We start from the raw sequence: 12,524 nt of genomic DNA, 5'->3' as shown, positions 1-12,524 counted from the left end.
ATATTTCGAAATGAGGCGAATAAGCAGCAAACTTGAATTTTCAGTAGATATACCCTGTATTCAAATGGCAACCGTGCAGATTCAACAATGAAACTTAATTTAAGCCCGAGAACTTTCTCTCAACTACTTTAATCGAAATACAATGGGACCTTCTTGGCTTCTCTGGCAACAAAAACCCCTAAAGTTTAATGACTTTGAGGGTTCAGTTTGTTGTCACCCCATTTGAAATTTTCTTGTGTCATTATATACACCGACCAATAAAATAAATTAAACATTCCAAAGGAAGCGGGAAAGACGACTCTGGCAGTTCTGTCTATCAACGACACGCTGTTTACGTGACGGATCCCGTGATGGTGGCCACTTTTGTTCAATTCTGAAAAAGTAGGGAAAACAACTGTTTAGTCAAGGTCTATAGTGTCGATGCAGATACCCAATGCTCCGAAAGCAGCCTCTCGTTGCCTCTGTTTCCTGAACTTGTCATCTCCTTTCAAGCAGTACAAAAATTGTTTCCATCTGGGTAACTTGTTTTCGGTTTGCGTGGTCTTCTCCATTGTCGTACGCGCTGGTGGGGATGCTTGTATATTCGAAATCAGAGATGTGCGTCTACCGTTGCGATACAAGTTGCATGTCTGCAATGGAATAATAATCAAGTTCCACTCAAACAACACATATTAACATTAAAGAACCGCGTTTAGATAATACCTATATGTAAATATTGATAGAAGTATTTCTATTTTATTTCTATACATCGACCAACAGAGACAGAAAAAGAGTTTGTAAAGTGTATATCGACACATTATCCGGTTTTTTCCAAGTTTATCTCTTACCCCCTGTAAACTTTGCGCGATATTTTTTAAAAAAACATTAATTAAATTAAGTTCATTATACATTTGTTAATGTTACTCATTTTCAACGTTTTCTTTCTTACTACCAAACCATAAAGAACTTCTTTGCGAACCTGTTACCAATTTTTAATTTTTAAAAGGAGTTTTAATAACTTTCACAGCAGTATAACAGCTAGAATCAAACGACAAAATATAAAAATAACAATAAATAGTATTAACTGGAAGCACTCAAACGGAACACATCAGAACAAAATGAGCGGAGGCTGCCAACAAACGGATCAAGCTTTAGACAGTTGTACGCTTTCAGCATTCTAATTGGGGCTGAATAAATTCCTTAATTTGCGCGATGGTAAGGTATGCGAAACATTGAGTTATCACAGCTTCTGTAATACTCGTTAAATTGTTTGTAAAAGAACTGGACAATAATACCAACCATTCAAAATCTTAAAGAGAAAAAATAAATCGCTCAAGAATCTTCTGGTTTGAAGAGTATCAATAGTGAAGGCCTTAGTTGATCTGATACCGATTATGGATGCGCATTTGAAGCCAAAGATCTTAAAAATACTTTCTGAACGGCTTTAATGTTACCTATATGCCAGGCATAATATGGAGACTAGTCTAGAGCGAACCAAAGAGATATAGAGGATTCTAAAGCAATGTGGAGTAAGTACAACAAACCCAAGGACTCGCATACACAAAACATAGTTTAAAATCCAAAGTCTTTAATGCATCAATGCTATATCGGTTGTGAACCATACTCAACGAACGACTAAAGCTAATACTACAGTATTTTTTTACATTGACCGTATGCAGCAGATCATTCTAGCGCGATTCAACCCTCTTGAATATTTTCAAATCATCCGCAAACATAAGACACTGCGATTCCGAAACTACACTAACAATATCATTTATAAACAAGTTAGAGAGGATGGGTCCAGTTTGAGAATCGTGGGGGACTCCCGAAAAAATATCAATTAAATAACATAGCTGTGCCATTTAGCACATTATTTTTCAAATTCTTTGTGTGTTTTATTTAAAATGTAAACTACAACACATTTTGGACTTCTGTTATTTTAAGTAAAGGCAGTAATAAAATTTCTTTAAGAATGCAAATTAATAATTAATTAAATATTAATTAATCGAATTTGCTAGTTTTCAAGACGACTTACATAAGCAAGTCATAGCTCGTCTAAGTCAATAATTTATGAGAAAAATATTCTTTACGTGCATTTTCAAAACGAGCAGCAATTTTTTATTCCCTCAAATTTAAGAAACGGCTGCGGATGAGTATAGAGCCGTGTGTAGAGAGTTTGTATATAAATTATTGAACTTTTTGAAGATAATGTCAAATATGTTGGGTTTTATTAACAAAAAAATGAGTTCTTACTACTTTTTTATTTTAAATATAAATTTCTGTCAATCAAATGTATTACCTATCCCGTGTAAGATCTTGAAATAGCTAGCGCACTTATGCAATAAAATATTAAGCTTTAATGAAATTGCGTTTCCCAGCAAAAAAAATCCGATGGAGGAGGAAAAATCAGAAAGGAAATATTAACAAAAGTTACTGAGAATTTTGCGCAAAACCAGAAAACGAACTAATTTACATGGTGTCCCATTTCAATTACCAGTGTTGTCTGTTTCGATTTCAGTTGGCAACGCTGCAGTGTAATATCATCAAGTGTATGTGTAGAGCGTATGAAATGAAACGATCAAAAATTTTTGCTTACGTGATATATGGGGCACACCAATGAACTGCGCCTTCGTCTTCCGTCTGTACTGGTATTCTCTAGCAAATCCGCGGCTGTGCTTCCAACATATTCCTCCTCGGTATCCTGACAGTCCTCCCAATCGTCTTCGTTTACTGGAATTTCTCCGCTACCAACCTGCAGCGGAAATCGGTTATCGCTCATAAACTCAATCCCCAGTCAACTGACTTTGGTAAAATAATGAACTCCCGCAAATTCTAGCAATGTAGCAATGCAATAGAAGAAACTCATCAGCAGGAACCAGTCGAGGGCGGTCGCGTACCGGACTTTTGGCAAATCCGTCCGGGAATCGAGACTGATTGTCGACAACGTTAAAACCGTCGTAATGCCAAGTCCGACTCTGTCGCTAGTGGCTTCCCGATGAATCCAAAAGGAAACCCACGACAGGACGACGATAAGAATGCACGGAACATAGACCTGAATAAGGAAGTATCCTGTATGACGCTGAAGATTGAACGAGACTTCTAGGACGGAAAACTCGCCTGAAAAAGACGGTTTCAGAGGGAAAATATCCTCGGTAATCGTTTTCCTGGATATCACATCAAACACTCGATATGTACGGGGCATTTTAAATAAAAATACCTCAAATATTTTTTTATCTTAAAGAAGAAAAACATTTCTTTGAGATTTAATTACCTCCTACCGATTTTTCTTACCTTCTCTCCTTTTTAAAGTAAAGTTCCTAGACGGAAAACTGATAAGATCGAATTGAGAAAGTGTCATTCCGGCGACAAAATTAACGCTTGCGTCATCTTGCCACTGATAAATCAGGTCTTTTGATGTATATCCGACTGAAAAGGCAATACAAACTTTAAGTTTACAACATATGTATTTACTATTATTGTAATGTATTTTACTTCAGATGTGAATTAATAAAAAAGGAACAATAATAATTGACTCAAAGAGTAAACAGTTTAAAGGCAGAAATTATGTGTTTCTAATATCTCTTTTAAATTGCATTAAAATTATATAGTAACTCAAAAGAAACGGCAAATAAATGCAGAATGAAACCTATAAAAAATATTCACCTATAATATCTGCTTCAATTATTTCCGAACAATTTTCGAAGAATAATTCAGGTACGAGAGAGATTCGGTTTTACTGGATGTTGACACTATTATGTGTAGCTTCGTCACGTTTTATTTGTGAAATACAAAAAGAAACATGTATCGTTTTGGAAAGGAAACTGGTGAAACAATAAGAAAAGCGGATTTATTAATTCCTACTAATACAAAAAAATCAAAGACAACGATATGGAAACAATTGCTAGAAATTTATGAAGAAAAGAAATAGACAAGACAGTGAATATCAGGAAAAGATTCAAGATATTCTTACCGACGGATCATATCGTAAACTTGAAAAAGATCCTACATCATCCTACATCATCTATGGATCGCAACCTAAAATCTGTTTTTTAGAGTTCTCTATCAGACTCCGTGAAACAATGTGTCATCCCTTACGACTCTAAAATTCCTCGTCTCTACGGACTCCCAAAGATTCACAAACTGGTTCTCCAACATATTCTCTCGCAAAATATCTAACTTCCTTATTTAAACCCCTCACAGGAAAAACTGATAGTTAATTCCTTTCACTTCATTAAACAATTAAAAAGCATTACATTAGATACACAAGATCTTCTAGTTAGTTTCGACCTAGAATCCCTTTTTACCAGAGTTCCTATTCCTGAAACTCTCAACAAACAGAATTAAAACACCTTACCTCTGCTCTTGTCTCTAATAATTTCCGCATTAAAAATATTAAGCGTTCCATCAAAAAATACCCTTTACCACAATCTTCCAATGGCAATGAGACCGAAAGCAATCCTACACTTGCCACCGTGGTCCTTCCTTAGATTTAAAACATCACTGACCACATATCAAACGTTCTAAAGAAATATAACGTGATAACCAGATTTACCACTTGTCCAAAAATCTCTCAACATCTTCGACCCGTCAAAGACAAAATTCCATTTGAAATGCCAGAAGTTAACAGCATTCGATGCATATGCGGCAAAGAATACATTGGAGCGGCCGGACGAAAAATATCAACTAGGCTCAAAGGACATGAAAGAGCAATCCTAACCGCGACTCAGGTCTTTACCTGTCACCACTAGGGCTTCGCCCTCCTCAAACAATATATAAACAGGTATAGAGCAAAATGCGAGCCATTTTCATTCAAGCTCTGATGAAGAAAACATGATGATTAGAGATAGTAAGATGAGTACATAGTTGTCTATTGTTTAGGTTATATGGAATTCTATAGCCAAGCAGTTCCAAGAGACTTTAGCCAAATTTCGGCATAAGTTCAATCTATTTCCGCAGCAAGTGCTTCGAGAGACGAAACGCCGACGCTTACAAAGAAATCAAACTATAAAAAAAGCAAATGCAGTTGTTGGCCGCACAAAAATTGTACCAATCATTGAGATACAGCAAACATTTTGTCATATTATTTTACGCGAATTAGCTTGGTGGGTGGTGAAGGGATTGCGGCAAAAACATATATACTATACAGAATCTGGGTTAAAACCCGAACTAGAAGATCGATTTAAGGAGATTCTTAGTGAAATTATTATAATTATAATTATTATAAATGTCGCATAGGCATTGAGTGTAAAGAACCTCATTACTTGACTCGCAAATGAGGAAAAAAGAAGGAGAAAATGAATTCGAAAAATATGTGGAAGTTATAAGAGATATCGGTAAATAACAAGTACCCATGATCTAGGTTCAACATAAAAAGTTAAAAATAAATATCTATCAGAATAATTATTATTTGTTTATTTTATTCTTATTGACTTTACGTCAGTACTTTTATTGTATCTGTCAGGTCATAAAAATTAGATATAAGAAAGTGACCAATTGCTTTTCAATGGGATTATCCAAGGGTGGTCATTAAGATAGAATGCAACAAGATTATTATCTAAAGTTTCGGAATTTAAATTCAGGTGAAATTGTGGTCAGTAATAGAAAATAATTTTATACCTACCTGTGTTTAATATTCTTTAGTTTAAGTTTATTAGTAATCATTCTTATTTCGTGTGTAATACAGCGTGTGTTGAATCGTGTGCGAATTATGCAAAATATGTGCGAGTCTAGTGTATCTCAGGAGATGCTCCCGCCCAAATGTAGGATATACTAGTGTATTGAGACTAAGGAAGTTATAAACAATGTTGATTTGACTCTGATTGGACGTGGTGTCAGCAAGCAAGCATCTTTAGAAGAAACTGCCACATTGACGAAAATTCCAAAATGGAAACTTGTGAATAATCTCATTTCAGCGAGGAAAAAAAGAAGCGATGCGGACTTTTTCTCGAGTGTAGATGAAAGTGATCAAGATATAATACGGCGTAAAATTTACCAGTTATACGAGGAACAAAGCGTGCCTACATTAGATATCTTAATTAGAAGGCTTGAAAAAGATGAAACCGGCGTTAAATGTGGCAGAACTACCTTATGGAAGTGTATTCAACACATGGGTTGTAGATTTTAAAAAATTGGCAAAAAGCAAGTTTTAATGGAATCTTTTAGAATTCGGAAATGACCACTGGAATATCTAGAAAAAAATAGGATTTACAGAGAACAACAAAGGTTAATTATTTACTTGGATGAAACCTGGTTCGACACTTATGATACCCCGGAAAAGCGCTGGGTTGACTCAACTGATAAGTGTAAAACAAACGCGCCATCAAAAAGAGGTAAAAGAATAACTATTTTCCATGCTGACTCTAAAGATGGTTGGATTCCAAATAGACTTTCTCTGCCTGCGAAAAATATTAAAGATTCTCCTCTGGATTACCACGAAGACACTACCGCTGATTTATTTGAAAGTTGGTATAAAAACAAACTTCCTTCTAATAGCGTCATTGTAATGGACAATGCAAGTTATCATAGTAGGCGATTGACTAAAACCCGTTCCTTAGAAAAGCAACAATCCAAAACTACATGTATAATAACGACATTTATTTTCGCGAAGATTATACCAAAAAGCAATTAATTGAGGTTCTACACAGCTTGAATCTACAAAAGGAATACGTCTGTGATAATTATCCAAAAAATCTAGGGCATACAGTTTTAAGGCTTCCACCTTACCATTGGATATTTAATCCCATTGAACATGTTTGGCACCAACTGAAATCTGCCATTCGTCGTAACAATCTTTTTCCCCGTGTTAACTCCAATGTCCTCAAACTTATAGAAACCGAAGTTTTTAACATCCCTCCACAAAGTTGGGCAAATTCTGTTAAACATATAGAAAAAGCAGAACAATCGTATATCCATATTGCAAAATAATATAGAACAAATAATAATTAGAACAGGCGATGATAGCGATAGTGATACTGATATATTATGTGAATAATTTTAAGTAATTTAAGTAGGTAATAAAAATAATTGGTAATTTTATTTTAGATTTAAACATAAATACATACATAAATAAATAAATATTGTTTATTATCTTTCGTAACAAAACCCCAAATAATTAAATTCTAAGCAAAGTACGGACCTGTTCGGCAATATTTCATTCTTACAGCTTTCCCGGGTCTTTCCTTAATTCGTATCAGTTAGTCACTTTCTTATATCTATGAACAGACTGTACCTGTTATTAATACTACAGGTAGGTGCTTATAGGTATTGAGATTTTCTATAAAATAAATGTCAACAAAATCGTTGCAATTGGAAAGATTTTTTTAATATTAAAAAAAATTGAATTTCGTTATTTCGTACAAAATCGAAAAATTTCTTAGTAATATGTACGTATTCCTGTGGTATAATACATAATGATATACGATTGGGCTCACTATATGCGCAAGTTCCAACCTCATACTTGGCACCATTTAAAGCGTGGTGAAATTAATTTGAAGGATAAATAAATTAAAAGTTTTGTTACTTACAGCTGCCTAGAATAAGTGGGCAAGACTGGCGGTCCATTGGAAAACTTCGCAACTCCATTGGACATTTGGCTTTAATGGTTAGCCTGAAAAAATAACGAAAGTGCTCTGTAGAGTTGAGTAAAGGCAAAACGTCACCAAAAAATGAAATAACATAAAATTTCAAAAGTTTTTTTTTTTTACCTCATCGAATAAAGGATATCTCCATCTTGGCTGATCCTGAGCAATTTATTGGGGACGGTTATGGTATGTACGTAAGAGTTCTTCCCGTTGTAAAAATAGGTATCAGGCCTCCATATTCGCTCTAGCATCTTGATAGAAAGCGATAAAGATTTTATGGGTCCCAGAAACGAGAGCCGCTGATCTCGCCAATATTGTCGAAAGTAGCAATCCATTGAATATTCCTAATGTTGATAAGTCGAATTAAATAACCCGCTATATTTTTAGTTGATCAAACTATTTTTAAAATTGAAACGGGAAGGTGCAAATTTTGCAAAAACCTTGCCACGGAATCTAAGAATAAAATACATTACCATGTCCAATTCCGATACCGGTCCCATGCTTCTAATTAGAATATTGGTTTGGACAATAGTTGGTTGATCTAAAAAAAATGATTTTTTAAAACTACTAAAAATACTTCTTTACAGATATCGACACATTGTTAAACATAATCAATTTTAAAATGAATATACAGCTTATATGATGCATTCGTTATAACAAGAACTAACTGGTCTGAATGTCTCTTTATTTATTTGGAAAAATAGCAACTTATTAATTATTTTTTACTTTTTACTTTTTGTTTTAAATATGCTCAGTTAATTAACAATAAAGAATTAATTAAATTATATGCAATATTAACGTCACAGCTTAAATGATGCAAAACAAAATATAACCAAATCAATAGCGAAAAACAAGTGCATACTTTTTACAAAACTGTTATTATTGCAGTAACCTGTGGAGGTTTCTTTGGAAAATTACAACTGCATAATTTGAAATACTCCTGCTAATATTTAGTCGGGCTTCCCTCATTATCGATAACAGCTTGTAGTACTTCTGGGTATTAATTCAACTATTATACTCCGGAGAAATTGTGTTCCATACTTCAGTAATTCTTACTTTTAATTAATTCTTGTTAGATATTGTCAATCACAAATTTTCAATTAAGTCAGGTGACTGGGCTGGTGTGCTTTGGATCATTGTCATGATAGAACCGATCATTGTTACCCATATTTAATTTTTGGGCACTAGCAACCAGATGCTGTCTTAATATATCCAAATACACATATTCATGGTTCATATTTCCTTGAATGAAATGTATTCTACCTACTCCTGCAGATGACATACAGCCCCGTAACATCACTCCACCTCCACCGTCCTTTTCCGTAGCTTTTAAATTTTTCAATTTTAATTCTTCCTTAGGCTTTCTCCGTGCTGATATTTTTCCATCGGATTCAAATAAGTTTATTTTGGTCTCATCGGCAAATATTACTGAACTCCAGAAGTTCAAATATTTATCGATATGCTCTCTAGCGAATGCCAATCTCACGCGTCGATTTCTTCGGCTAATGAAAGGCTTATTTCTGGCAGTTCGATCATGTAAATTATTTTTTCATCTAATTGTTTCAGGGTTACACCTTTTTGCAAACTATCTTTCCACGTCGACACACATCTTCGGAGCACTTTTTTTGGATAATTCGATACCTCTCTTACAATCCATCTATCTTCACGTTCATTGAAGATCTTATTTGAAGCTTGACTTATTCTCGACCCTATTTTCGTTACAGTATCGCACAATGATATGCTGAACAGTTGGCTGTCTCCATTTCTGTGATGATAATAATTAAATTTCTCTAAGAAATTGTAGTCCGACGACCCATTTAAAAAAAATCGTTTTACTGAACGAAAACGTGTTTTTAAATGCTAAACTAATCAAAAAACAATTGTAGCAATAAATAAAAGCCACGCCACGCGCCATAGATAAGTTTTGATAATTTATTTAATTATTTATTGTTAACTAAATAAGGCATATTTAAGACAAAAAGTAATTTACACTTTTTTAGAAGGCTCTTTACTAACTTAATTTCAATTAGTTGTTTTTTGCCAAATAAATAAAGAGACATTAGACCAGTTAGTTTTTGTTATAGCGACCGCATCATTTAAGCTGTGAGTCACTTTATTTGGAACAAGTGAAGTGAATATATAATAATAAAATAGAGTACGAATTCGCTACTTCGCTGAAAATTAAAAAAGTTAATCTTTGAAATAACCTCATTTGTACCTGTTACGTTCAGGCTTTCCAGTTTGATTAAAATAAAACAAAAATTCTTGATTTGTGCGAATTTCGCAAATTGAGATGTAAATTACTGGTAATTATTCGAACAAATGTATAACATGCAAAATTATTTCATAATAGGATTGAATATTATCAAGAAGCATATAACTGTTTGCTAATATTGAGATTGATTTTTTTATTAATGTTTTTGGCAAGCTTGTAAAAAAAGGAATTCAAATACGAAATAATGTAAAATGTGCTTCATTTTAAATGTACTTGTTGAATTGTCAATTTGAACACATTCTCTAGCCTAATAATGGCTTCAATTTGTGTTGCCTTTTAAAAGCAACGAACAAAGAACAAACGTTATAGTACATCGTTACCTTTATCTCATATTATACGGGAATCTTAACAATTTGCAAGGTAGGACGTCTCTTGCCTCGAATGCTAGTTGCCAATCCCCATACTTGCAAAGACCCCTTTGATGTTTTACACTAGCAATCGCATAGTTTCCGTGAATATAGTAAACAAAGAAAGGCTCTGTTATATTAAAAATTCTCGAGACCATTTTTGTCCTTATATCAGCGGTAATTCAGCCAATGCTTGAGGTATAATTTCCCACTAAGAGTGTAGGGTATTAATTAATAGCCTATTGATTATGTAGGTCTTCAGATATTCATAGTTGATTAAACTCTTGATTCATTGAGGAATTTTTAGAAAGTATAATAAAGTCTATTAAATATGTCGATGAATCGGAGCATATCAATTCAGAATAAGGTTCTGATAAGGACAATCAAATCAAACCTAATGCAGCCACGGAACGTTTTTTAGCTTGGAGTGAGAATTTTGAAAACACTTCTTAACAGCCTTACATATGAATAGCTATTTAAATGCTAATACAATATTAGCGTAACTATATAAAACTAATGTAATATATCAACTACAACAATTGTTGATACATTCATGGTGACATGGTAATGGCAATAAAAGACTTAAAGTATCTTTTTAAAAGAATTTGAATTATGCTAGTATAATGTGTATACATAAGTGTTTGTGAAATTTCACGTTCTATTAAGAATTTAACGGCTGTTACATTTAGATAACATATTTATTTACAGTGGGTGGCCATTTTATAACAATACTTTTGTAGGAGTTTGATAGACGGATATTTCTGGATTTTTTTTACTGTGGCTGCATAAAGAAAGCAATTTTCTAAAAATTTGATCCATAGAATGCGTTGTAGGATTTAAAATATGCAAGGAATTTACTAATGCTGTTGCGGACAAACCCTTCTAAATTGCCTCCTGTCGCTAGTTACCTACGTACGTAGATTTAAGATTAATTTAGCTCGTTAATACAAATCAAATTAGTCAGTTTTTACCAAATAAGAAATACAAAGTGCCGAGTACAATATTTTAACTTTCATAAGGAAACTTAAACTTTGCGTACCTATTTTTACAAACTAGCATTGGCTAGAGCAATACAATTCAAAACAGATTAATTTTTTTTTGAGTGAAGGGACAAACATTCGCCAACGGGACTGTCAGTTTTTTAAATGACGTCATCATTGAATTAATGTTAATTTAAATTTAAAATATTTGTTGGGGTTTGCCATGACTTGCCTTGTTTAACAAAGGAACTATTTCAGTTTATGTATCGAATGGCTAAACGTTAAAAATAAAAAATTGAAAAGAATGCCGCTAAAATAACATTCCTGAAGCTTCCTTTAAAATGAGTGGGCAACATTTTTTGTTTTCATTGGTATCGGTGTCCTGGTCTATCCTTTGATATTTTTAACTGATTAAAAATTGTTTGAACGCTGACTTTCTTTATTGCAAACTGAAAAGAAAATACATGCCTTTCCCGTGTGATGGCAGCTGCGAGCTCTCGTAATTCTTTAAAAGATTCTCTAAGATGATCGTAATATTCTTGCTAACCACGTCGTTTCCCGCATGTCTTAATTTTTTTGACGCCGTAACGTTTTTCGGGTTGGACGAAAATCCCATCAGCACCGTCTTCATAGACATGTTTTGCATCATAATTTCTGATTCCAAAGCGACTCCGTTTCTTATAGTTGATGTTTGGGTAATTGACCTGTAAACAGGAGGAAATTGAGACAAAGTAAATCGTTTATATCCTCCACGTTAAAATGATTTTCGCAAGGGGTTGAAGAATTTATGGTGGTCCGATATTATTTGTGTTTTTTCCGCCAACAATATATCAAAAGCCCACGTTAGTTCAAAAAACGTTATTGTTTTTAAAATCATATGGGAAATTACAGTACCCAGATCTAAATGCAACATATCAGTTTTTTGTGTATTAATAAGATTTAGGAAAACTAACAAATTGAAAAAAATCAAGACGTAAAGAATTAAAAGGGAGTTAGTAATCTATGTGTCCAATTTTGACACTCCTCAACTCCTGAGCAAATCAGTTAATCTGGAGACGTAGCTATGTCTAAACCTGACCCTCTCATAACTCCAGTTCAGTTGTGTAAATCAATAAGAAGAAGCGCTTTAAGATGTGGCAGACCAGTTGTTTTTTGTCTAATAAATTTTTTCATCTCGTTGTGCATTTATTTAGATTTATTTCTTTATTTGGAAAAGTTGCAGGAAACAAAAAAGTTTCTAAATAAAACATAAAATATAGATTTCCATGTCACTGCATAATCTTTTCTTTAATTTAGTTAAGGAGAATGAGGGGGAAGTGTGTCAATCCCCTCTACTAATTATTTTTAATTATTTTTACGTCAT

The 12,524-nt window shown here is 33.6% G+C and overlaps 1 protein-coding gene across 1 annotated transcript; it reads right to left on the bottom strand.

The window, feature by feature from the left end:
• LOC132705105 (gamma-aminobutyric acid receptor alpha-like) lies at positions 1 to 12,524 on the bottom strand. Its single transcript, XM_060675538.1, has 10 exons — positions 12,520 to 12,524; positions 11,630 to 11,865; positions 8,033 to 8,100; positions 7,683 to 7,903; positions 7,503 to 7,585; positions 3,271 to 3,405; positions 2,783 to 3,096; positions 2,576 to 2,731; positions 431 to 629; positions 1 to 373 (listed from the first exon to the last, which is right to left on the bottom strand). Exons 1-10 carry the CDS (start codon positions 12,522 to 12,524, stop codon positions 186 to 188), a joined length of 1,605 nt encoding a protein of 534 aa, XP_060531521.1. The 3' UTR covers positions 1 to 185.

Source organism: Cylas formicarius, unplaced genomic scaffold, assembly GCF_029955315.1.
Source record: "Cylas formicarius isolate icCylForm1 unplaced genomic scaffold, icCylForm1.1 PGA_scaffold_7__23_contigs__length_41026272, whole genome shotgun sequence".
Taxonomy (NCBI): Eukaryota; Metazoa; Arthropoda; class Insecta; order Coleoptera; family Brentidae; genus Cylas; species Cylas formicarius.
Note: the sequence above shows the minus strand (reverse complement) of the source record. Positions and strands in the feature narration are given on the sequence as shown.

Coding starts and splice junctions, on each gene's coding strand:
- LOC132705105 (XM_060675538.1), bottom strand. Junction 8,101..11,629: donor GCTGCCATCACACGGGAAAG/GCATGTATTTTC, acceptor CATTTTTTTTAG/ATCAACCAACTATTGTCCAA. Junction 2,732..2,782: donor GAGTTCATTATTTTACCAAA/GTCAGTTGACTG, acceptor TTTCCGCTGCAG/GTTGGTAGCGGAGAAATTCC.